The sequence below is a fragment of the Crocodylus porosus genome, unplaced genomic scaffold (assembly GCF_001723895.1).
Source record: "Crocodylus porosus isolate Cpor-Errol unplaced genomic scaffold, CroPor_comp1, whole genome shotgun sequence".
Taxonomy (NCBI): Eukaryota; Metazoa; Chordata; order Crocodylia; family Crocodylidae; genus Crocodylus; species Crocodylus porosus.
In genome coordinates this window covers 159900206-159927807 of record NW_017728906.1, presented here as the reverse complement: position 1 = coordinate 159927807, position 27602 = coordinate 159900206, and the positions used below count along the sequence as shown (strand labels likewise).

Here is a 27602-nt window from a genome sequence, read left to right as displayed (position 1 = left end):
GGCAGACCCTGCTGTGTCTGCAGTCTCTGCCAGAGCCTTGCATAGAATTTCCTAGCATAACGTATGCTGGCTGTGGCAGAGAGAAGGAAGGGATCCTTGCTTAACCTGCAAGTGGTGAGGGGGTGGGGAGAGAGGGGCTCCAAGTCTCTGCCAGAGCTCTGGCCAGGGAGCAGAGGGGAGGGAGCAGCTCTGCTGTGGAGCAGAGAGCTCCATCCAGCCCAGAGGGCATGCCAGGATGTTGGGGGACTTTAATTTAACTTAAACCAACAAGGGGCCTGGAACAAACATTGCATAAACCAGTTTGACCCAAATCAGTTAAGTCTGATTCAACCAGGTTTCTCTCAGACCAGTTTCGGCCATTTTCAAACTGGTTTATAGGCACTGAACATCTGTTCTGTTACAGGTTTAAACCAGTTTCTGATCACTTAAACCAGTTAATGTGTAACGTCTGCCCCTAGCCTCAAGTTTGAATCAATTCAGTCTCCAGCTTTTTGAATGTGTGTCCTTAACCCTGAGGAATGCAAGCAAGAAAGGGTAAAAGACCATTTCTGTAAGTTTTTCTCATCCCAAACCTGTGGGACAAACATAATTCTCTTTGCTACTGGAGAGCACTCCCTCTGCTGAGTATTAACAATCTTTTGGAAATGCTGGGAGTAGTTAGCTCCCAAGAAAAAGTGGCAAGAATCTTGGCTAAGAGAAAGTGTTAAGTAATCTAAAACATAGGAATTTGTCACCAGCTTCCCTTATAATTAGTGATTAACTGAAAACCTACTATATGTGTTTATATAACAAATCATGCTGATGCTGGTTTTATTTGGGAGAAATTAAAGATGATTATAGGTTTTAAAAGTGTTAATTTAGGAGCCTGATTCCTTTACTAAACTCTGTCTCAGTAAATATAATCAGTTTTAAGGCTATCCAGACCCATTCAGCCAGATAATGACACATTTATTTGAATTGTGGGTATATTTAGAGCATTATTTTAATACTAAAATGTTGCCATTTGAGAAACTGGACCTAAAAATATTGTGTTGCTGCTCTCTAAATTATTTTCTTCAGATTCATATTCTATGTATGGAATAATTAATAAAGTATTCAAAATATTCAACAAAAAGGCTGAGGCAGGAATAATAATACATAGAGTGCAAGGCACTCCATCCCCAAGCCACCTAAATCTTTGTCCTTTGATGTTCATAACTGGATAATATCAGTGCTATTTCAAATTCTGTATAAAAGTTTAAAGACTAAATCAGCATATATCAGTGCAACATTTTAATGTAGGCAACAGTCTTACCACAATAGTTTGTATTTTAACTGTTCTAATGCTCTGTTTTTAGGTTTGGCACAAAGAGACATAATGTACTGCCAACATATAGCACAGATAGTAATGAAAAAGTGGACTTTTTTGCATGAATAAGAGACCTACAATATTTGACAAAACACTAATTGTTTTATTCCCCATGTCCTGCAGAACTAAAGGCGTAAATAGAGATTGCTTCATTTTGAGTGAGTTTCCATCACCCAGCATGGAATCTTGGGAATGCTTGACCTGGACCTGGGTTATGACATTGCACAAGGACTACATGATCATTTAACAGCTATATTTGTTCAAACTAGGGCCTATTCTTATCATCTGCCATCCTGTTTTGTTCAGTATCTTCATCAACAACCTGGAAGATGGCATGGAGTACATTCTCAGCAAGTTTGCAGATGATACTACACAGGGCAGGGGCAGGGCAGGAGGAGGGGAGTAGTAGATATACTGGAGTGTAGGGCCAGAATTCAGGGTGTTCTAAACAAATTGGAGGATTGGACCAAAATAAATCTTCTGAAGTTCAGTAAGGACAAGTGACAAATCCTGCACTTAGGATGGAATAATCCCATACACCAGTACAAGCTAGGTCTGACTGGCTAAGCAGCAGCTCTGCAAAAAAGGACTTGGGGTTTACAGTGGACAAGAAGCTGAATATGAGCCAATAGTATGCCCTTGTTGTGAAGAAGGCTAACAGCATACTTGGCTGTATTATTCGGAGTGTTGCCAGCAGATAGAAAGAAGTGATTCTTCCCCTCTATGTGGCACTGGTGCAGCTACATCTGGAGTACTGTCTCCAGTTTTGGACCCCCCAGTACAGAAAGGATGTGGACAAATTGAAGGAAGTACAGAAGAGACCAACAATAGTGGTTAGAGGGCTAGGGAACAGGACTCCTGAGGAGAGGTTGCGGGGACTGGGCTTATTTAGTTTGGAAATGAGAAGTGTGAGAGCAGGATTTAAAAGCAGCCTTCAGCTACCTAAAGGGTGGTTCCAAAGTGGCTGGAGCTACACTGTTCTCAGTGGTGGTAGATGACCGAACAATGAGTAATTGTCTCAAGTTGCAGCAAGGGAAGTTTAGGTTAGATCTTAGGAAAAAACTTTCTTATGAGGTAGGTAGTAAAGCACTGAAAAAGGCTACCCAAAGAGGTTGCAGAATCTCCACCCCTATAAGTTTTTAAGACCTAGGTAGACAACGCCTTGACTGGGATAATATAGTTTGAGATGGTCCTGCTTTGTACAGGGGGTCTGACTAGATGATCGCCTAAGATCCTTCCAACTCTATTACTATGAATTCTATGATTCTATGTTAGGTACAGACTTGAATTTTTTAGGATTGCTTTCACTTTCCTGTGACTTTTTAATTTGTTTTCAAAGTTTCATAGTAGGTAGGGTCAGAAGGGACCTGAGCAGATCATCAAGTTCGACCCCCTTCTATGGGCAGGAAAGAGTGCTGGGGTCAAACAACCCCAGCAAGGTGTCTAGCCTCCTTTTAAAGACCCCCAGGATAGGAGTGAGCACCACTTCCCTTGGAAGTTGGTTCCAGATCCTAGCCACCCTGACAGTGAAGTAGTGCCTCTTGATATCTAGCCGGAATCTACCCTCTGTCAATTTATGGCTGTTATTCCTTGTTACTCCCAGTAGAGCTCAGGGGGAACAGGGACTCTCCCATTGCCTGCTTGTCTCCCTTGGCCAGTTTATAGATGGCCTGTTTTGACACTTTTAGTAATGAATAACAATTCTTTTAAGCTATGAACATTATGAACACCACCACCTCCTTATGTGGTGGGCCTGAAACAGAACACTTTCTCAATTCTCTTGAATTTTATACAAATTTGGATCCATATCATTTCTGATGAAGTCGTATGCTGGCAAGGTGTAGATATCACGTAGTAACATGGATAACTGCGGGAACTGGTCAGATATTTTTTTTGGTATATGTGACAGAACATCTTTTAGGTTGTCTGTCACTTTAAGGGTTGGAGCCAGGAGCTGCCAGGTAGCTACTGAGAGCAGCCATTTTGGGAAAGCTTTGTTTAAAAGCGGAGCATTTTTGAGATCACCACTCCAGGAATATCTAGGAGGTAAGGGTGAGGGGAAGGAGGAGGCCTCATTGGTCCTGGTCATGACCACAAATTGCACCCTGCTGGCACTCAAATACCAGGACCAAGAGCCCACTCAGTGTAAGGTGGGTCAAGGCACCTAAACCCCTGCCCCCATCAGGTAAGCTTATTGAGAAGCACCTGAGACCTATGGGGTGTTGAACCCTGGAGTGGGGGTCAGGCTGTCTGAGTGAGCAGAACCTGAGCCCAAGGGGGTGTAAGACCCCAGGTCCTGAGAGTTGCAGGGTGTTGTGGCATCAGGTAAGCTCAGGGAGTAGCAACTGAGCCCTAAGGGATGGAAGACCCCAGGCCCTAGTGGAAAGGGCAGAGTTGTGGCCCAAGAGGGGGGCTTAGTAGTCCGGTGAGAGGCCAGGAGCGAAGTAGGCCCATAGTGCATAATCACTCAGTCCCATCTGGGTGAAGGTCACAGGAGAGGCCCAAAAGACCGCTCTAGAGCTGAGTGAGGGGTGAAGAAAAAAGCCTGAAGATTTCTACAGAGTAGGGTGGGATGAGTATGGCCTGGATAGGCAGTATGCAAGAGACCCTGATGACAGGGGGGTAGTGTGTGTGTGGCCCCAAAGTGGGCAGTGTGTGCTAAAGATAAAGCTGTGTGCCCAGTTTGGCCTGGCCTTGAGCCAGAGTATCATCACACAGTGAGACATCAGTGAGGCATGGGACGTATAGGGTTGGTAGGAGCGTGTATGTATTGCCCATGGTCATTTGGGCACATGAAGGGCAGCCTTTCACCTGTTTTACATCATAACCAATTATCAAAAGGCATGGCAGGTGAGCAAGGTGGTCAGTTTGCCCAGAAACAAGGGCAGGGCCATAATAATAGTATCAGGCCTGGAAGGTGCCTTTGTCACAATACAAAATACAAACAGAAGTATTTCCATTCAGAAATGGTGTTGTGATGCCTAAGAGAAATTCTAATTCAGGTGCCTCATTCTCTCATTGTCAGTCCTGCCTGGATGACATCTCCCATGATGTACCACAGTTTTCTTCCCTTAAGCTGAGGTTGTATCATGGAACTCTTCAGCTAGCATGTGTCATGGGGGAGGTAGTCCAGTTTGTAAGGGGTGATCCTTAGAAAGCAATAGGAACCTGAGCAAATTGTACTATAACTTCTATGAGACACAATGGTGGGACATGCAAATTGAAATAATTCACTTCAAGGATGTAATTGTGGGGAAGGGGTGATAGGGGCACTGCCCCAGGCACTGACTTGTGGGGGTGTGAGAACATGGCTGTTGCTGGCCACCGTACGTTCACATTTATGATCACAGTAGCAGTCAGAAGTCACCACTTTCACTTTGTCCCAAGCACATCCGTACATTGCTGTTTCACTGCTTAAACAATAGTTTCTTGGTATATGTTCTGTAAGTCTGACCTAATAAAAAAAATTTTATTAAAAAAAAAGTTCAAACTCAGAATTTTCTGTCTAAATCAGTATCATAACTGAGAGGGTTACTTTAGTGGGGGGGGGGCACAAAAGCAGTTGTTGCTGAAGCAGCAGATGAACATGCTATTGCAGTTGGCACAGCAAGAGCCAGTGCCATCATGGGTACCATGCAGCTGCCCTAGTTATGGAGCTGCTCTACTATTCTTCTGGTTTTGACTCGTCCTAGTAGTTGGTACAGCATCAAGTACAGGACATCCATTAATGTAACCGTATTTATTACATGCATGCTGAAAAGCTGCAGAAGGGAGCAATGTACTTTTCTAACTCCAAGCTCATGAGCAAGCACGAGACATGGTCAGCTAGTAAAAGGAGGTGAAGGGATGCCTGTATCTGATCTGAGATTTGAGTCTTTCAATGCAGACAGTTCTAATAAAGGTTATGCTACGGAGCAGGGAGTCTAAACTCAATCATAATAATAAGCCCTATGGCTGTGATTTGACCTATAATAAGCCCTGTAGCTTTGCTTGACCTTCTCTACTGGAAAAATGATAATGAACTCTGAACCCTTCTTAAACTAGGCAGTCACAGCTCTTCTTTCTTCTGTTGGAGAGTGGGAAGTTTTCCTCTGTTTTGAGAGACTACTTAGGAAAAGAGCACCTTGCACAGTCAGCCACAGCTGCCAGTCAGAGTTAAAAAATTTTCCCTGTAGAAATAATTACAACTAATACTGTATTCCTGCCTTTTGTTTTAGGTCTAAGAATTATTAGAGCTGGTGGGAAAGTGAGTGAGGGATTGGATATTTTTGCAGCTTTTTTCCATTTTCATAATTCTTAAAAAAAATCTGGCAAAGTTATCTGATAGGTGTAAAATTAATCATTTAAATAATCATTAGAAGAAATTCTATAGCTAAAAAATTAATTTCTTATAAGACTGAATAAAACAAGACTCATGTCTCACTATTTTTCACAGTACAATTAGTTGTGGCTTTGTTAACATACAGCTACTCCTTGCTTAACTTCATAGTTGAAAAATACCACTTAAAGTGAAACGATGTTAAGTGAATCCAATTTCATCACAGTAGTTACCTACTAGCATACAGCAGCCAAACATTGTGCTAACTGACCATAGCACAACTTTAAACAAGTATGTTCTCTAATAGATCAGTGAAGTAATAAGGAAACAACATTAACCGGGATGACATTAAGTGAGGAGTACCTGTATGTTTGTTTGTAGGACTCTAAATATATTGTATTATCCTGAACAAGAAATGGAATGTTGTCCATTACAACCTCTTCAGATAGTAAGGAAAGATAGGAGAGACTTTAAGAATGAAATTGTATGAAACATTTTTTATCTGACTCTGAATTTCATCTCTAGGCCCTGGAAAGTGAGTTTGTATCATGTCAGCTTCATCAGTGGATTGACCTTATATTTGGCTACAAGCAAAGAGGACCAGAAGCAGTGCGTGCACTCAATGTTTTCCATTATCTAACATATGAAGGATCTGTGAATCTGGACAGTATCACTGACCCTGTCCTCAGGGAGGTAAGTACTTGTTACCATTCATCCTAAAAACTACTGTAATCTCTCAGGAATTATTTTTTTCCAGGTTAAAAAAATCTTTTTTTGGTTGACACAATTCAAACCTTGGAATCCAAGATAAACAGTCAAATATACTTAAGCATAAAAAACAACGCTTTCTTTACCAGGAGTCACTGAGATACAACATGGTCAGTTATGGTATATTATATGTATTATACTTCATAATGTATTGCCTTTCATGATTAGTCTCTGACAGATTCACTTACTAAAGTTGAAAGGTTTAAATAATAAATTCCTTGACATTGTGGTCATGCATGAAAGGAAAAAGTCCAATATTATCAATCAGATAATGCAATAGGAATTGTACATATCAAATAGAATTATGGGTGTATAAAAATAATTGGTTCAGATTACTTTGATTTTGCTTTCTGTAACATACAGTCAAATGTTACCAAAGAAGGAGATTTTCTGTATGTGTTTTGTTCTTTGCATATGTGTTGGGTTTTTAAATGTCAAATATCTTTCCACTAGTTGTCTTTGTGGAATCATGTTGCTATCCTTGTGTGTGTTTTGTTTCCAATTGTTGTACTTGTTTTTTGAAAAAAACATTAATCTGAAAAATTATTACTATTCATATCCTTCATGTATTGGGTAAAATGATTAAAAATTAGGTGAAAAGTGTGAAGATGCAACAGCTGCTAGATGAGTCCATTCCCCCAGATATCTACCATCTGCTGTATGCAAAACAGTAATCATTTATATATTGCCAGACTGTAGAAGAGTGTGTGTGTGTGTGTGTGTGTGTGTGTGTTTTAGCTTAGAGACAGAAAACCTGTAGATTTTAGAGGGTGTTTCTGGGTCCACAAGAAACAGTGGTAATCAGCTAGGTAATTTTTTTGGAATGAAACATTATTGTGTTTTTTTATAGTTTGGCTTTCTCACTGAAATAACAGACAAACTAAACATTTCAGACAGATTCTTAGGACTATTTTTCAGGTAGTGCACAGATCTTGCAAACATTTATATACATGCTTTAATTTTACACGTGACAATCCTCATTGATTCCAGTGGGACTACTAAAATGCTTAAATTTAAGCACCTGTATAATGGTTTGAGGATCAGGAGATTTAGAGTACAATTAGAGGCAGTAAGTTGCATAACCCCATGCACAAAGGAGCAATATATTTTTTAAAGTATAATTGAGGAGCCCAGTGCAATGAAAACAGTGGATTTGCACTGCTTACCATCCTGATTTGCATGAGCAGGCTCCTGTGTCTTGACTTCAAGGGTCTGCCTCCACAAGGCAGCTTGTAGGATCGAGGCCTGTTTAAGCACCTTACTTAATAACTTGTGACATGATGAGCATCTTCAGCTTTCTCCTAGCCTTACTGATATGCACAGCTTGTCAGCAAGGATTTCAAAAAAATCAGGGAGATGATTTTGTTTTTTCACTTGCATGTATAATCCATACCCTGTAGTCATTAACATAGGTGACTCTTCTTGTGCTTTCATTTGCACTACATAAACAACTTCTAACAGTGTCGTTTGCATTTCATTGCCACAAGCAAAGAAGGAAATGCACAAATGAAAGTTTATTGTTAGTGACCTTGAGAGTATAATGTTCGGTTTAAAGTAAAAGATTCTAAATCTTCCTCTGTTTGGTTTAGATATGTCTTTTATATAGAAATATACATACAGCTAAAAATAATTAAATATGAATTAGTTTAGGAAGTATTCTGTTATATATAATAATGGAATGTAAATTATGCTTACATATTTCATGTATACATACATGTCTATGGGAATAAATATAGTTATAAATGACTTGGGGATTCTCTGCCTAATAATAAGGCCCTTCCTTTATGGATACATATTTACTTGTGAATGAATTGTGACTGATACATTTCTGTTGCAACTACATATTTTGGCTATTTATATTATTTTGTAATTTTATGATATTTTCCTTCCTTTTACAACTGAACTTCATAGATATTTCAACTCCCCAAACTAAGAAAGTCATTTAAAAAATCCTAAAAGACCCAAAAAAGTCAGTACAAATACAGAAGATTAGAAAACTTTATTTTCCCCTATGTATTTTATCAAGCAAATTATAGTGTTAGATATTTGAACTTAGTAGCTTTGGGATTTAAAAGATGTACACCAAGATTTACCATCAGTTCCCATATCACAATCTGAGATAAGTGTTGTTTATTTTCTAATAGAAGGAAATACTGGATTTTTCTTCTGAAACAGAGAGTTGATGAATACTATCCATTCATAGGTTGTAGTTTAAGCAAATAACTTTTAGCTGGAAAGCCCACCAGCCATTAGCAGATAATTAAACTAGATGACTGTGGCCACCTCTTCCAAGAACAAGGTCCAAGGTCTTAGTAGAAAAGGAACCCTACTAAAGAATGAGTCTCTAAATAAAAACACATTAACCAGGGCCCAAATGATGCAAAAAATTGGGTGTAGATCATAAAAGGAAGGTCTCCATCAGACCAGGTTCTGTATCCCATGTTCCAGTTATATTTTGACTCCATATTGCACTTTGGAATGAATGATAGCTCCAAAATGCACCACCAAGAACAGGAATCAGGAAAAAAAAAAGAAACTATCTAGAATCTTTACAAAACCCATGTAGAAGCACAAACCATAACCCATCTTGTCAACCTGTTAGATGCATGTACTTGTTGCTTAGGGATGCATTCAGACATATGTGGACATTTGGTTGCCCAGGAACAAGTACCTGTGGTGCACCTTGCACTGCATCTGCTTGTCCCTGGGGAACACCCATGCCACGTGCACTTTGGCATGTGGCAAGTTACCGCAGGGGCAGTAGGGGAGGCTGGGGCCAGCACTGTGCTGGCCCCAGCAGCCTCTCCTGGGGACCTCCCATGGCTGAAGCCATGGTGAACTTACTGGGCAGAACGTGGCTGAGAGCCACAGCATGACTCTGGGCAGCCCAGCTCCACTTTTCAGCAGCACATGCTGCCCAAGTGTGCGCTGCTCCATCTTTTTTATTTCCTGTGGGGTTGTTCTACCCCTGGAAAAAATAAAGTAGCGCACACTCTTACCTCAGGCAGCATGCCCTAGCAGCTTGAAAAACTCCAGACTGTGTGGTACATGGAGCAGCAAACGTGTTTGTAGTGCCACCTACCACATGACTGCACTCATCTGGACACACACTGTGTGTTCATTTTCACCAGCTGTTTGTGCCTGAAAGCTTGTAAAGAACAATTTTTCCAACTATCTAATTGGTCTAATATAATATATCACATCTACCCAAAGAACCTTGTATTTGCAATACATTACATTTAAAGTCCTATAAATTATAAAGGTAGATTCAATATCTAGATTTAAGCCCATACCCTTGTTTGCCACTCACAAAAGCAATAGAATTTGCATGCTTGTCATCTGTTTATGACAGTACATTGGCATCCCGGCTATGCATACAGTTGCCATTTTCTGTTCAAATCTAAGCATACTTTTTGAAATTTTAGCTATTTTGCAGAAGCCCGGTATTTAGCACCCAGCCTGAGCAATTTATTTAAACACTGGGGGCATTTCACAGAAACTGTATTTGGGTCATATCTTTAGCTCCCCTGACTTGAGGGGAAGAAGGGAGGATCCATTCATTATTAGGGCTAGGGATGGATATTCAAAAAGCCTGAGCCTGAACTAATTCAGGACAGATGTGCTCTCTGGACTGAGGAAATTCAGACACATGCCTGCAGTGGCTTAAGCTAGAAGTCAGGGGGTGCTAGAGCAGCCCTTCCTTCCCTTCTGCAGGGAGCTGAGCTGATGCGGGGTGTGGCCAGGCCCCAGCAGGACTCTCTCATTAGGGATTTATGCCTGCAGGGTCCCAGGCTTTTCACTGCTGGCTGCTCAAGGGGCAGGAGTGTTGTCAGCCCCTAGCCCCAGGCTAGCACTCTGAAGCAAGGGAGGCGTGTGCAGTGCATGCATCTGTTGATGATACAGAGCTTTTCAGTCTCCCTCACTGCTTCGTCATACTGGCTGCAGGAAACTGATGGGTGAGCAAGCCAACTGGGGGGCTGATAACAGTCTTTATTACCTGGTTAGCAAAACAATACCCTCAACATTACTTCAAACTTCTGAAGCAGCTTACCTGCTGACCTGTTGATTAGCTCCAAAAGCCCTAAGTGGTCACTGTTCTGTCTGCCTATCCCATTGAAACTGGAGAAAGAAACACACACAGAAACCTCTCAGCATTAGCTAGCATACCACATGGTGGCTATAGTCTCTGCTGTGGCAGAGAGGCGGAAGGGATCTTTGCTTAATCAGCGAGTGGGGGGGTAGTGGGGAGCATTGGGAAGCCAGAAGTCCCTGCTGTGCCTGCAAGTCTATGCCAAGCAGAGGGAAGGGGAGGGGAGGGGAGGGGCCAGCCCTGCCCGGCCCAGAGAGCATGCTGGGATGCTTGGGGATTCTGATTTAACTTAAACCAGGAAGGGGTTTGGGACAGACATTACATAAACTGGTTTGAGTCAAATCAGTTAAGTCTGATACTACATTCAACCAGGTTTATCTCAAACCAGTTTCAGCCATTTTCTAACTGGGTTATGTGCACTAAACATCTGTTCTGTTACAGGTTTAAACCAGTTTCTGATCACTTAAACCGGTTTATGCATAATGTCTGTCCCTAGCCTGGGAGACTGGCTCAATTCTGCCTTCAGTTTCCTTTTCTGTATGTGCACACATGTCTACACAGACTCACCCACACACACATACTTGGCTCCAAAGGGAAATGTCTAGCACCTGTGCTTCATGTTGCATTGGGAGAAAGTCAATATCTCTATACCTTCCCCTTACCTTAGCCACCACTTAGTGCAAGAGAACCTCCTGTAACTTATGGTTAAATATATTCTTGAATTAGAAAAATACCATTAAATAATAAGCATGTTATTATTTACTACTACTTTATCTTTTGAAAATATTTCATGATATATCAAAAAATAAATAAATGCATATAAATATTGAAATCAACCTACCAGAATTCATATAGTGATGAGACCAAATCTGAATTCTCAGTCTGAGTGCCCCACGGTAAATCCAAATGTAAATCTTGGCTCAGCTCTCTCTGGCTGGACATTGTGACATTTTCCAGTTTTAAAATGTAAAATTGAATGAAGAGACTCTTTGTCAACTCGAGCTATTTTTATTTTAGTCTGTGCATTGCTATATTGTTTTTATGTTATAATAAATGGAGAAGGGAAAAAATATAGTAAAAATTAACAGGGATCCAAAATTAAGTAATTTTTCCAGTATTGTAATTTTAGTATTTGGCATTTACAAGTGGCCTATATGTTTAAATAAAATAAGTAGTAAAGCAAACGCTAAAACTTGAAGAACAGCGTAAGGATATTGATTCATTCTTGCTTGACAGGTGAAATCACTAACTACAGCAATTATGGCATTAAAATGTCAAGAAATTAGAGGTCAGAATAACAGATAATTTTCTTCCTTTTGTCAGATTAAAAATTGACATTCTTTGACAGCACAAGATCTCTGGCTGAGAAAATTATGACAGCTTAACTCATTTTGTACTTGTAAAGCAGTAATTGATAATGAACTTTACCATGACAGCCTTCTCCTGTGGAGAAACATGACAGAACGTCCCTAGTACAAAGCCTGTATCTCTTTTTAATATGTAAACAGTAGTTATATTGGACATTAGATGCTATTTGAAATTGTCTTTACTGTTAGTTTACATCATAATCCAAACCATTTCTTCTGGACAGGTCTAGCTGACTTCATGAGGACTGATGTTAAGAATGCTAATGCGTTAGAGAAAGCTATCTAAAGCCTACCATATTCAATTGCCCCTATATGTTTTTGTTCATTTTTCTTGTAAATTATTATTTTGCATTGTGTAAATCTTCAAAAGTGACTAAACATTTTTGGTATCTGCATTTTCTGAAATTCTGGGTACCCAATCTAGAACACTCTAAAATGACTGGATATTTCAAAAGTGCCAAGTACTCAGAAGGTAGGACACTTAAAACACTACTTACTCATTTTGAGATGTTAGGACCTTATGTGTGCACAATATAAATTGTTATATCCTTGCAGAATAAACAGCATGCTCACATATTTGATATTTTTAAGTCTAAATTATTCATATGATTATGTTAACTGTTTTTTTGTAGTGTCTGGAAAACTGAAAATGATTCAGCAGGGGGACTCAGTTTGACAAAAATGTAACTGAACTAGTCACATGTAACATTGAAAGCACATATTTTTTATAGATTCACAGAAAATTAATATTTCAGGTCTTCTATTTATTTCTTGATGTAAAATTATTGCCAGATTTCCATGTATTGTTATTGAATGCAATTTGTTCATAATTAGTAATGTTTAAAAAAAGCAAGTGGAGCATTATACTCAGGGTGACCATATGACCTGGTCTGGCTGGGGCAATTCTGGATCTCGAAGGCCAGTCCCGGGCGAGGGGTGCAGTCTGGTGGGGAGGTGGAGTGGCATGGTGTACTAGGCAACTTCACCTCCCTACCAGACTGTACATGTGCTCCTGCCTGCTGGCCTCTGTCACTGCCTGCAACAGTGCTGCTGAATGGGGGTGAGGGGAGAGGAGCTGTGTCCCAGATGTCTCAGTTGTCCGGGATTTCCTTATGGTTACCCTAATTATATAGAACAATTGTTAGTTTGTTTTACATTCTAGGCTGTCTTGTTTTTTCCTTGTTTTCATACTCCATTGCAAATGTAGCTAGGCTGTACAGTACAACTGCTGTCTTTTGAGTGCACCTCACATTCAGCAGAATATGGCATCCCCACAATCCCAACATGAGTGTTTAGTCAGAAAAAAAAAAAAAGAAAAGAAACTAATATGAAGAAGCTACTGGGTTCAGATATTTGTTCTTAGCAGCCACCACCTGTCAAAACACCTACAGCCCACGCAGCCAAATTGAAAAATGATTAAAATGACTAGTGTTTGACAGTCAGTTGCCATACCCATAAACTAATTCTTGTAGGATGGTTTTGCTGGCAGCTAGCAGAACATATGGCCTATGCAATATTTATATCTTTATGGAGGACTTGATATTTAGCATATTTAAATCATTTAAAGAGTCATGATGTTATAAGGATCTTGCATTGCTTCTCAGTTGTCTTCATTTCTAGGTTTTTACTTTTTTAGATTATATTTTCTTCTCTTATCTCTTTCTTTGATCTGACAGGAATAACAAAGCATCCCTCTGGATCTGCTATAGTGAAATATGCCCACAGGAAGAAGAGTAGATCACATCAGCTTTCACTTTTTTTTCTTGCTGAAACACTTTTTGCTACTACAGAGGGCTGACATGATAGGGTTGTCAAGAATCAACAAGATAGATATATCTTTAACAAAAGGGGTTGGAATGCTAGCCTTCCCTTGTGGCTGAACATAGAAAATATATGAGGACAAAATTAACATGCTTACTGTTCTAATACAGGAATAAAAGACTTTCATAGCGACACACAGAGCTAGCCTTTGCATTCATGGGCTTATTTATTTTTATTTCTTTTTAACCAGTTAGATCTTTTTCTTCTGTGTTGTCTTTCTTTGATCTGACAAGAATATCAAAACCACCCCTCTGAATCCACTTGATTGAATATTACCCTCAGTACTGGCCACTTACATGTTCAGCGGTGCCTGTGTACCTCCATACAAGGGATGCTCCTGGCTGCTTCTCTGGGAGTAGTCTCTGTATGAAACAATTATAGATAGCTGTGACATAATTGAGAGACTGTCAGTAGGATCAATATCCACTTTTTTCCCAAGTTAACTAAGAAATCTTTTCAGCAAAGTCCTTTGTGCAAGCAAAAGCCATGATGAAAATATTAATAATTTTGTTATATGCAAGGGGCCCAGATCTGCTTTAGGGAATGTATACATGGATCCTATTGACTATATCAGGAGCTCTGCATCTCCTTCATGGTTACATTTTTGTGTTTTCCAGACATTCAAAATAGAAATCTTTCTTTTTTTCTGTCAGTACAGAATTTATGTACAATCCAGATTGTAGGAGGAATAGTTTGATAGGGGTTTTGCTTGCCTTCTGAGTATGTTTGGGATAACCAAGTAGAAAAATGAGTTATGCATTTACTTCTGAAAGTGGTTATGTCTATAATAATTTCTTTCTCTTTGGGGAGTAAGTTCAAGAGTTTAAGGACATATTCTGGGAAAGATTTGCCATATTGCATTTGTGAACCTTGCCACATTCTGCTAAAGTTACTTTGTTCTGGTGAAACTTTGGTTAAGAGAATCATGGTCTTAGTAGAAGGCATTTACTCAGGGAAGTAGGGACAATCTTGTTAAGATTTATGAAGACAGATACTTCAAATCAGAGAGGATTTGGTGTGGAGTTTTGGAAATAATACACAAGCCATTTACTTTGACATAGCAGAGATCAGAATCTGGTTCATAGATTTCAGAACATTGACTATGCTTAAAATCAAATATTAAATGTAGTTAATTTTACTTAAATTAGTGATTCTTCATGTTTCCTTTATTAGGCTCATTAGAGTTGATCATTGTCACGGGGCGGGGACCCAGAAGCGGCCGTGATCTCTCCTAGCGCCCCCTACCGTGCCAAATGGGTGTCCGTGCACCCTCATTCTCACCCGCCATGTCTTTGATGACAGAAGTATTAAGGGAGGCTCCCTTTTGCCCCCTTGGACACGGTACCCCTGATGTATCCCAGTTTGTGTCCCATCTTAGCGGACCCTGTGAATTAAAGTCTCAAGGGCTACACATGGCTCCTACCACCCCTGATACCACGCCCCAAGCCTCTCAGATGTACCAGCCATTGTCTAGGCAAATCCCTTGCTGCGCCCTCACGGTGGCCCCTTGCTTGCCTCGCTATAGCCCGCATCCTCATGGACATCCTCTGGGCTCATCTTAGTTGCCAGCACAGGTCCCCTGGCCTCTCTGGCCTGGCACGTTTGGCCTGTGCTCTCTCACAAGTGCTCCCTGCTCTCTCTCCTCTCACCGATGCCCGCATTCCCCGCGGACGCTTTCTGGCCTCTTGCAGCCATGCCCCAGTGGGGCACCTCTCACGATCCTGCCCGCACTGGGGCCCTGCCTCATGAACAGGGCTTAGGTGTCCGTAGCTGTGCCTGGCCCCCAAATCCCCTCCCTGGGGCTCCTATTCCTGTGCGCCCTCCCTGGGGCTCAGGTGGCCATAGCCATGCCTGGCCCCCAATGCACTGTGACCCTTCTCAGGGCTGTGGTCAGTGCACCCCCTCCTTGAGTCTACAACCCACCCCCCCAAGGCTCAGGTGGCCGTAGCCATGCCTGGCCCCCAGACCCACCTTCTCGGGTCTTACGCCCCACTGGGGCTTCTCGCCTGCGCCCACACTGGGGCTTTTCCCTCGCGACACTGCCCCACTGGGGCCAGGGTCAGTACACCCCAAAACACGTCACCCTCTCCGGCGCCAGGAACCCCCATGCTACTGGGGAGCTCCTATGAGGCCTTCTCCAACCCCTATTAGCCTCACCTGGCCCTCTGATATAACAACAAACAAAACCCTCTAAGCCACCTGGCTAATCATCAATCAAATCCCTACCAGGGCTTTCTCCTCCCAGTATCCTTGAACCAAAGCTGTTCAGGCCATCAAGCTTCTCTAGGCTGCCTATTCTAGCAGAGCTCCTTCTCCCTTGGATGTTAGTGGGCAACTGCCTGCTTGGCCTCAGCCTAGGCTGTTTATATAGGTCAGGCTCTGCCCCCTTCTCGTCAGCTGACTGAACTGCGGTTGCCCTGGCAACCAGCACCTGTAACTTTTCTCGAGAGCAGGGCACTTCAGTGCTCTGCAACAATCATATTTGTGAAAAAATACTCATTTGTGCATATTTTCATAAATAAAATTTCTTGGTTCAGTGTCCTATAACTCCTGGGTCATACTAGTTGTTGCTTAGGACTCTGACACATTACATTTAAGATGCAATTAACAAGTTAATGATGCCGTAAATAGTAACCTAGCCATACGTTAAAAGTCAGTTTAAGGCACGATAATGCAGTAAATGGGCCACAAAGTTATTCCACGTATAGTATTTCACTATATGTGGAAGAATTTTGAACACGTGGCCATTTGGGGCTTGCCCATGACAGATCCCAACACTCATCTGAGTGTCAGGGTCCAGCATGTTGCAGGTCCAGGGTCTGGAACAAAGCTTTCTCCCACCCAGTTAGGCTGGGGAAAGAACCAGTCCCTGAACTCCATTTCCTGTAAAAAAACAAAACAAAACCCTTGTGTGTGTGCTGCCTTGCTGATTCTGGCAGGCTGCAGCAGCCCAGCCCCAGGATCCTCATGCACCAGGGATAAGTGAAAACCTGTTTGCAGCCAAGTTGGGCAGCACATGTAATTTTACAGATCCCAGGACACAGGACCTACAGGATTGGGCTGCCACAGAATCCATTACCAGAATCCCCATATACCAGGACCTGTAAAATCATGTTTGCTCCCCAGCTGAGGTTTGACAGTCAGCTGATTGTCAGCTGGAGTTGGGGACCTGCACTACAGCCAGTTCAGTCCCTGGCCCACATTGACAATCAGCTGATTTGGGACACTCAGGTTTCATCTTCCTAGTGTTGGGGAAGCTCAGGATTATGATCCCAGGCTACCTCTACATTTGAAGGTAAGGCATAAGTGGTATCTAATCCTTGATCCCAAAATCATGCATCCATGAATGTGTGGCATGGCAGGAGGTGTATTTTTGGGGATCACAGATTAGGTCCCATCACACCTTAACATGAACAACTGTCAGGGGCCTTAGTATTTGTGAGCAGTGATGAAAATTGTCTTTCAATCTGTCTTCATAAGTCCTACTAGTCCCCTAAACTCTGCTTGCTTTTTCCTCCATCACTAAAGGCCTCAGACGGTGTTTAAGCCTGTTGTTTCAAGTTGCAGTGGCAGGAACACCAAGAATTTTGTAAAATTAGTTAATGAATTAATCCGGTCCCAGCCTTCAACTTATGTGTTACAGGTCTCAAGTGCCAGCTAGAAATCTGGTTTCTAAAGTGAGTGATTGGGAAGTACTTAAAGGTGTAAATCCTGGAAGATCAGTCTTAAATAAAGTACCTCTGACACCAGAATTGAAATTCTATTATGCTATGCTGTGCTCAGTCCTGGGCTACGCTATGTTAATTTAGAGTTTATTAGAGTTTCAATTATGAAAGCAGGTTACACTATTATTGTTAAAATAAACACGTATATACTTATCTTCAGGAAATTTTGATTTTAAAGAAATAATTGTTTGGATTATTTCCAGCAAAATATTCTTCAAAACTCTCCTCTTTGTTTTTGACGTAAACTGAAAACAATAATGTAGATGTACTCTACTCAGGCTTCAAAACAGCACTAGAGAAGCATATTATCAACTGAAATAGCTAGATCCTTAGATTGAGTAATATCTACTCCAGCAAATTGATGTAGGCAAAATGCTTTGAATAATAGTTAATTTATGCTGAAGCAATGACTGGGTATTATTATAACTGAAATCTGTGCTAATAGAGAAAAAAGAAATCCCTTCCAGCTATTTCTGCTACAAAATGCAGCAGTAATTGTCACTCCTCCTCCCTTGAGTAATATCTGACTTCAAATGTATATTAAAATGCTTGTTGCTAATTTCAGAAATCAATAATTAGTACCCTGTGACAATATGCAATGAACAAAGTCATATGAAAATGAAGAAACAGTTTTTGTTCACAGGATTTGTATTCTTCGTGTGTTGAAGTATCAGACAGTGATGGACTTGTGGAGGAAAGGCAAAACAGAAAAGTTGGTCACTAGTATCATTACCTAATATTACCTAATATTTTCTTCCCATTTGGGAAACAAAAAATACCTCTAATAGGGATACTCTAAAAGTAGCTCTAGATTATCTTCATTATAGTTTGCTGTCATCAAAACAGAAAAGAACAATTGGTGGGCAAGCCATATTTTTTCATCTTGATATACTGGATTTCATTAGCAAGAGAAAGTTTTTACTCATGAATTTTACTAATATTTTTCAACAAGCAAAGAGAAGCTGAACATGAAATCACATTTTAATTTTTTATATAGTTTTATGACCATAAACCCAGGAAATAATAAAATATAGATATTATGTACTTTGATTTACTAACTGTGTGTGTTTCTGTATTCCAGGCATTAAAAAATAATGCCTTCAGTGATCAAGTTTTATTTCAATAATAAACTGGAGGCAAAAAAAAAAATCACAGTTAAAATACATTCCTTTATGATTAAGTAGCCATTCCTTTTTATTACTGCAGGCTCTCAAAAGGCCTGTTCTGTTATTTGCTTCTCTTGTCTTTTTCCACAGAGTATATTCATAATTGTAAAAGTAGAATATGAGAGGAGATTATGTTAGACATTAGATTTATCTCTTAAAATCTCTTATCCAATAAGCAGCATTTTCTTAACAAGATATTATATCTTAATTTATTTATAGCTATATTTAAAATCCAAATAAATATTTGGCTTGGCTTATATGAATTAAGCTCTTACATAAAAAAATACTACTTCTAGAGTATATCTACTGTGGAGTTGACTAATTAGCTCTGCAGTAAAGTGTCAGTGTCATGGGTGACTGGTGCGTCCCAAGTCTGGAGGGGCACCAGAAGATTACTGACTGGGGGAGGTCCCCAGCAGCCAATCGCTGAGCCTGAAATCACCAGCAGCAAAACCAGAACTTCACTGCTGGTAGTACTTCTGGTTTTGTGGCTGGCATTTCCAGGGGGTGAACAGCCAATCTCAAGGGGTGCACGTGCTGTCTACACATACACCATATTAGGGGGCAGTAAATTAATTAATTCCGCTGTAGGATAGTACTGTTGGAGACGGTGCATAGTTACTTCACTGTTGGAGACAGTATTATCCTACAGCACAGTAATTATGTGTGCTGAAATGTACATATAGATGGTAATGGGCTGGCTGGGACACAAGGGTGCTAAAGTGTGTGGGCTGCTTGCTGCCTAGACCTGCACTTCAGCACCCTCATGTGTCTGCCAGCCCCTCCACCACCTGACACTGTCACCTGGGCCCCAGGGCTGACTCCCTGGGCCTCCTGCTAGCCCAGGGCTGTTTCACCCTGGCTCAGACTGCTTCAGTACCAGATGCACATGCAGATGCTGTGCCTGGGAACAGCTGACTCCGGTGCAAATTGAGCCAGAGTTTATCACATTTCCTTAATGGATCATATTTGAGCAAATTATTTCATCCACTGCAGAAGTAACCTTAAAGACTTCAGCATGAAATATCAGTCCCCCACAGCTTACTCATTATTAAGGCATTATAGTTTCCTTTTTGCAGCAACAGGCACAGGCAACTGGTAGGAGGGGCACAGGGGAGGCATGTGTCCCCCCTGAGATTGGCCCTCAACTTTGCACTGCTCTGGATGGGGCAGTTTTATTGTCATGTGGGCTGGCAGCATGTTGGGGGCAAGGGGACACTAAGCCATGACACAGAAGTATAGGAGTGGATATGAGGCCTTTGGCCCGCCCCTGGACCCGCCCACAAATTTGCCCCCCCAGACTCAGGAGGCACCAGTCACCCCTGGCAACAGGTAATTCTGAAGAGAATATTTTTGGTTTGTCTAGACAATAGGGACAATGGTCTCAATTAATTAAATCTCTCTTTCTAGCTCCCTCTTACTGTTGTGCAACTACATCTGGAAGATTATGTTCTTTTTGATTCCCAGAGGTGAATAAAACTACAGCCATCAAGGCACCAAACGTCCAGTCTCAATCTGTCCTTTGGATACTGTTTCAGCAGTCTGAAGTGGGGATGGAAGGTCTGGGCATCCTCCGCTCCTATATACTTCTGCCTAGGCATATGCATCAAAGGTCCTGGTAGCCTCTCATGCATATACCATGATCCAGAAGGTTTGACCGTTGTCTACTATTACTAAGAGGACTAAAAGAAATTCAGGAAAGAGCATCAAAATGATGAGGGGACACAAAAGATTGATTTATGAGCAGAATTTAAAGAGTTTGATAGGTGATAACTGAATGGAAGGGGAATCATAAAGTAGAAATACTAAGGTTTGCTCATGCCAAATAAGACAGATAAATTACCTACTATGAAGCCAGAAGAGTATAACTAGGAGTTGAAGGAACAAATTCCAAAAAAAGGAAAACTTAGACTGTACATCTAGAAAAACTTCAAAAGATGTAATTAATGTATAAAAGTCTTGTGAAGGAAATTTGGCAATCCCATTGTTTGTGACTTTTAAAACTATAATGGACAAATGCTAGAAAATTAATGGTGTTGCATTGCCAGAAAGTTAGTCTAGATTTAAGACTTTTGTTTTGAAAATGTCTATTCTGCTGAGTTTTATTTCTAAGACTATCACAGCTATAATGTGACTCCCAGTGGATTGGCAGTAACTCAGTCCCATTATCAACCTTTGTAGCATGTTTACCATGATATTAGATCAGCCTCCATCATACTCCAGTCTGGATTTAGAATTTTTGCTTTTTATACTTTGTCCCTAGTTCCATGGTCTTTGCATACAAACTTAAACTAGTGATTTACATAGGACTGTATTTAAAATCTGATGAAAGTGATCAGCGGGGATCCTGGTTTTCTCTGATTAAAAAAAAATCCAATTTTTGGGTTAAAAAAAGTAACCCAAAATACACATTTTTCTGTGATTAAAATGAAGCACCACTACATATGTTAGTGGCATTTTATTTTAATCACAGAAAAAAGTGAATATCAGGTTTTTTTAAATCTGAAAATTGGGGATTTTTTTAATTTGAAAATTCGGGATTTTTTTACCAGAGAAAACTAGGATCCCTGGTGATCAGATAGATTCTTTAGCATTGAAGTTTGCCTAGAAAATCTCGTATATTTACACTCCTCTTCTGACTTGAATGGACCAAACTCTATAAAAATGTGATGAAAATCTTGTTAATATGTCTACTCAGCAGCCATTATTTATATATTGTCTAGGGCCTTTGCTTATTGTAGTTTCTTTATCACAGCAAGTTGCATGGAATTTATAGCCCACCATAGAGAATAAACAGATACTGGCAGTAATATTCAGCTGCTTGCTTTCTTCTTCTGACATCATCAGTACCTAGCCTTTCTTTTATTCTTTATGCAAATACAAGTCAGTGTGTCTTAGCTCAAACATTTGACTGTTTTCAACTAAGAGAAATGGAAGTGTGGAAAAAAAGATTGCAAGAAAAAATGATTAAAATGAGGTAGAGGAAAGTGAACTGGAGACAGAGAATGAAAAAAGGGAGAAAGAAGATGACAGTTGATGAAGAGAAGAATAAAGGATATTTATAAAGTCATAGAAACAATTCTTATTTTTCATTTAAAAAGAAGTCAGATTTCCCAAATAAACTTTTTATGCAGAATCTTCATATTTTATTGCTGTTTTAAAAAAGGTTAAGTCAAATTTTTTAAGCTCACAGTTAAGCTGCAACATTAGCAAAAACGTAGTTAAAGACAGATGGAAATGATCACTATTAAATCTTAGCCACGAAAAATAAATTAAATTAGAAAAGAGTGGATGAAATTTAAAAATCTCGTTGAAGCCTCCTGCTGGTTTTGTTATTGCATTTTTATGGATAGGATGCACATTCTCTGTGGCTTCTGGGCTTCTAAAATACAATTAAAAATATATACGGTATCTTAAAACCATAGGCAATAGATTAATAAATGGTATTAAAACTGATGAAGTGAACAAAAACAAAGCTCTCTACTCTTGCATAACACAGTACTACCTCACTGGGGCCCTTGTTATATGGTAATTTTGGGCAGCTCATGGAGCTTTTAACTCCTGGATTGTCTTTACATTAACACCTGAAACTGTTTTTAAGCACTCTTACGCAGCTCAAAGCTACGCCACTCCAGGGCAGGATTATCTCTGACCCATGTTCCCCAGCTCCTGTTACACTAAGATGTAGCTACTCTCAGCTATACCTTAGTGTGAACACCCCACCTACCCACACCCTTCTGGCCTAGATGGGCAGATTGGCAGCCAGACAGGCAGGTTAACCCTTCCCTGCTTGCTCCTCTGGGACAGACAATGCAGTCAGCCACAAGTAAGTAATGTCCCAGGGGCAGGGGGAGGCAGGAGACAGGGAGGAATCATGAGGGGTTGGGGGGAACTGAAGGAGCCCCAGGGGCTGGAATGGGAAAGGGTAGCATTCTTACCATTCAGTGCTCCAGGCCCCTGTTGGCTTGAACATGCAACTGCTCCAAGCTCAGACTAATACTAACACTGATCAACATTTATACAGCTCACAGCATAAGGCAGGGGTGGACAAAATGTGGCCCATGGGCCAGATCCATCCTGTAAAGAGATTGTATTCAGCCTACAGCAAGTCCCTTCACCTATCCCACTGCCCCTAGGAACAGAGCAGGGCTGGGGTGATGCAGCTGCTGGACTCAGCTTCCTGTCGGCACTGGCAATGGCAGCAGCTCTTTTGGCTGCCACTGCCAGTGTTACCATCACTGCCAGACCTAACCTCACTGCTCAGGCACCCCAGTCCACCTGTCATGCACCTACCTCCAAGGGTGCTGGGCGGAGTCTCCCTGGAGACTGCCTGGGACCCCTGCAGGCAGTGCTCATTGGGGTGGATGAGATGGAGTTGTGGGTGGGCAGAGAGCAGTGTCCAGTAGCAAGATGGGCAAGCCGGGGTCGGGGCCAGGGCCAGGATCAACATGACAGCATGGGGCCATGTGGGGAGCCCTGCCCTGGAACTTGATCCTGTGCTGTCACCACCCCGCAATCCTGGCCCCACCCGCCCATCTTACTCCCAGACGCTGCTCCCCACCCACCTGTAGCCCCATCCCAAACACCCAGCCAAGCACTCTCTGTCTGTAGGAATGCCTGGCAAGTCTCTGTTGAGACCTCACCCACCCACTCTGTCTGGTGCCCCTGGCAGTGGGTCTGGGGCAGATGGGCCTGGGACTATGCACCTCTTCCACTCCCCTTGGCTGGCCCTCGCCCCTGGGCCAGATAGGATCAATTCCTCTCCCCACCACTGCTGCACCAGGCTGGGTCAGCACCACCCCTCCCACAACAGCTCATGAAAACTCCTTAAGTGGCCCTCCAGTCCAAATAATTGCCCACCCCGAGTGTAAGATGTAACAGTGCCTTAAGCTGCATCGGAGAAAGTTCCTTTACTGAGGGCATCATATTCCTTGCAAACCACTGGTGGTAGTACCACTGCTGTGCTCCAGAAAAAACGGGCTCTGAAACAAGGTATGGGTACTTGGTTCTCATCTTGCTTAGTCCTTACCCTTGTTTTTGAGGCATTGACCCTGTGGCTTTCCACATGCCTAAAATGAGTCAAAAGCCATTTAGCCTCCCAGACCTTGCAGAGTAATAGGAAGACTTGAACTCTCCCATTCCCTTCAGAGATGCCACCCTTCTTGTTTCTACTTCCTGAAACATTTGGAAGCAGCGAGTGTAAGTAGGCAGCTGTTTCTGCTTTATCGAATGGCCGGGGTGGGGTGAGAGTAAAACCTGGTTTTCCTCTTTCCCCTTTGCAGATGAGTGAGAGTAGGTAAACTGGAAGCAGCTTTAGCTGAGACAGGTGGCTTCCTTTTTTCTCTAAACAGATGTAAAAGGCCACTTCTGGGAAATCATGGAGAGAGAGGTGGCTTTGAGGGAAATGTAGCAGCTGACAATTTAAAAACCTGTCTGCCCCATTCCTGACTGAAGGCCATGCATCTCTTCAATTCTCCTGCTCTTGAAGGGCCATGAGCACCTTGAGAAGTTAGCGTCGCTCCCTCCTTGCCCTGTCTTGGCCTGAACTGTTGTAACAGCAGGCAAAGTGTGCAAGTTATGCTGCTGCTTCCCTGTGTGTCAACAAGGAGCGTGTTCTCATTGTCCTCACTGGTGCAGAATAAGCAGCTTTTCATTTTCTTGTGTTTTGTCAAATGTGCATCTACTATGAATGTTGACTAGTGAGATGTGTCTGTTTGTAAAGAAAGGTGGAAATAAAACCAGGAATATCTTGATTCTTTTTAAAAACCATGTTCTAGACATACTCTAGCATCTGACTGGCCCAGCAATGAAAGGTCTTGTACTAAACATACACAGGCAAAAAAAGAAAATAAGGACTGGTGGAAGCAGGGAATGGCTGGGACCTACCTAATTCACAGGGGCGGCCCCCTCTCCCCCCCACAAATTCATGGGCAGAATGAAGGCTCAGGCAGCCATTTCATGGGTGAAGCATGGTAGGTTCCCTGTGCCTCTAGCTGAGGGGCCCTAGTGGCCATGCTCCTCCCTGCTAATTGGTTGCAAGGGCTGTCATACTGTCCCACCCCTCACTGCTGATTGGTGGAGAAGGATGGGGCCACATGACAGGCAGCCTTCTCAGGCAATCCGTGGTGAGAGAAAGGGAATGGCAGCCATCTAGCCTGCAGCCCTTTGAGGGGGGTACCCCCCACTTCTCTGCCCTACCAGGCTGCCACTGGGTGCTGAGGACTGCTGGCTCCCTCTGAGGAGCCAGCATTTCCTTTTCCATAAGTTTTTTTTCTGCAGATTTTGCAGATTCTGTGGTCTTCGCCTGGATTTCACCGGCAATGCCAGATTTCACAAAATTTGCAAAATTGTGAATTTGATAGGTTGTAGGTTATAAGAGAATGAGGGAGCACCTAAATCCTGTGGTTTAAGGGTAAATGGTTCTCCGGTATGAGAGGAGGGTGGGAAATAGTAAAACTGCAGTTACAGAGTGGAAAGAGCAACACACAGAGCTGGTTGCTGGAGAATACATTGAGAACATTGAGTGTAAACTGAGAACACACAAAGCCCCTGGCTTATGGAAGAAAGAATGTGGGAGCACACAGAATCCTGGCATTAAGTGTGTGAATGATGGGTTGCAGAGCGTCCTTGAAAATGAAGAGATGGGAGGGTGGCACACAGGAATGCAGGAGACTCTGGTGTATGTAGTGGGGGCAACCTACAGCAGCAACAAAGTGTGTGTGTACCTACTGAGTTAGCAAGCTTTCCGAGCTGTTTTCCTTCAGCAGAGACAGCCCTTTTCAAGAGGCATCTCAAAATAGTGGTTTTTTTAATTCTTGAACTGTGTAGACGTTAAATAATATAATTCTATTAAACTTCAAACAATGTAATTCTATTACACTTAAAACAATCTCCATTTAAAGAAAGGTAATGCTTTATTTTAAGTACTCTTTGACCCACTTAAACCTCACTGACCTAAGCTTGTTAGTTCGCAGTTCTATAAATTCTGTTTTGAAAAATACTACTTGCAGCTCTCATCCACTACCACTGAAATGTCAGGCTTCCTGGCTGCTACTCGCATTGCCCTGGAAATGGCTCTAGCATCACAGCCAGCAGCAGAGTTGTTAGAGCTCTTGTGAATTTCAGTGCCAGCTGAGAGATGCAGCTGACAGTTTTCAAATATTTTCCTCTCCTTTGCTCCCTTGTAGACTCTGGAAGTCTCTCATGGTTCAGTTCAGAAAAGAAACTAAGTTTTACATTTATGTAATAAGGGAAAATATCTTTTCTTCCTTTCATCCATCGAATTATTCATGAGCAAGTAAGTAGATAGATTTTCCTTTTGCTGCAGAAGAGCCATAGAAATATTCTTTCTTTGCTGCAGAAAATTGAACTCATATTCCCAGGACCCTTGGTTACTATTATTTACAGGGTTTTTAAATATCATAACAATATACATTTACAAAAAACATTTACATTTACACAATCCAATGGTTTCCTTCCCTAAAGATTTTAAAACCCAAATGAAGATTGTGATACAAGATGCTATCACACACAAGATGCCATCTTCATGGGGATCAGCATTAGAGGAATTCATGAAAGAAATAGATTTTAAAGGACAGCTTGAGGGGAACAGGGAGTATATTTGACACAAATGAAATGGAAACTGCTTCTAGCAGAGGGGAACTAATATGTGAAAGCAATAGGTCATGAAGTAGGAACAGGTTAAAAAGGATGAAGCTAGGACTGAGAGGTGACAAACTAAAACCTCTAGGGAGCGTAGGACAAATGAAAGAATGATATCTAGGTGTTTTAGGATCATGGACACCTCTCAAGGGAAAGAGCTGGAGCTTGAATTTGCTGTGAAATTACAAAATCTAGGAAACAAGACATTATCAGAGTACAGCCAAAGTTGCTGTTCAAAGTAGTGTCTTTTAAAACATTAGGGAGTTAGATAATAACTTGTAGGAATTGTACAGTGTCATGGAGCACATTCAAAGAATATGTTTTCGCTTCATTTATTTTCCTTTGAAAAACCTAAACTGTGCTCACTTATAGTTCTAGCTATACATTACAGTCACTTGAAGTATTAAAACCCCAGTTCCAAACCACATCAAGTGAATTCTATGGCATAGGTATCTATGCTAGTTGATTTGCGTTACAGGGTCAAGATGTTAAAGAGGAAGTTAATTTATAGTTCTGAACCACAGAAATGAAAGATCATCTTGTCTGGTCTCCTGCATAACACAAAACAAAGCTGTTTACCTAGTATTTCCTGGATTAAGTCTATTGAATAGAAGTTTGGAAGTTTGAGTGGTGAGAGGACACTGAAGTGAGTCTCATGAGAAGACTGCACTTCAAGTATTGAGAAGCTGTGACTCACAGGTCATGTCTCCATGTGCATTATGGTGCATTAAGTTTACTACCTGTAATAACAGGTGCTAAATGCTCTGTAATTGCCACTACTGCTCAGCAGCGCCAGTGGACGTCTTTCACATGACACTAATGCACAGTAGACTAATTCTACTGCACATTAGCGCATTAGCACAGCTTTCACTGTGATGCACTAATGCGCAGTAGAGTTAGTCTACTGTGCTTTTAGTGTCTCATTTAGGTGTGCCCACAGTAACCTAAAAGCATTAACACCCAGGAAATGAAAATAATTACACATTTGTTTTAAAGAAAATTAAATGGATTCTCTTGAAACACAATAAAAAGTCAGACCAGTGTTCGTGAAATTCAAGAGTAATCTTTGCTTTCTAAGGAGGGTGGATATCATGCAATAAGAATAAGTTGATATCAGAGTAAAATTATTAATTGACTGAAAATAATTTATTTCACACTCTTACCTGTTCTTGACAGTAGGGTGCATAATTAATGAATTATTGTACCTTGCTACTAACTGAGGAGTAAAATTGTTCTATAGTTACTGCACTCAGCAACTGAATGAACAAAGAAAGTAGCATTTTCTTTTATAAACTTCACACCTCTTTGGGAGGTTGCTGAGAAAGCAGTGATTTCCC

At 41.4% G+C, this 27602-nt stretch overlaps 1 protein-coding gene across 1 annotated transcript in view; it reads left to right on the top strand.

Annotated features, from left to right (window-relative positions):
* Positions 1-27602, top strand: part of LOC109306591 (neurobeachin) — a 529566-nt gene that overhangs the window by 462817 nt on the left and 39147 nt on the right. Inside the window, exon 26 of the mRNA XM_019530077.1 lies at positions 6192-6359. Within this exon, the coding sequence (XP_019385622.1) occupies positions 6192-6359 (168 nt within the window). The remainder of the gene's footprint in view (positions 1-6191; positions 6360-27602) is intronic.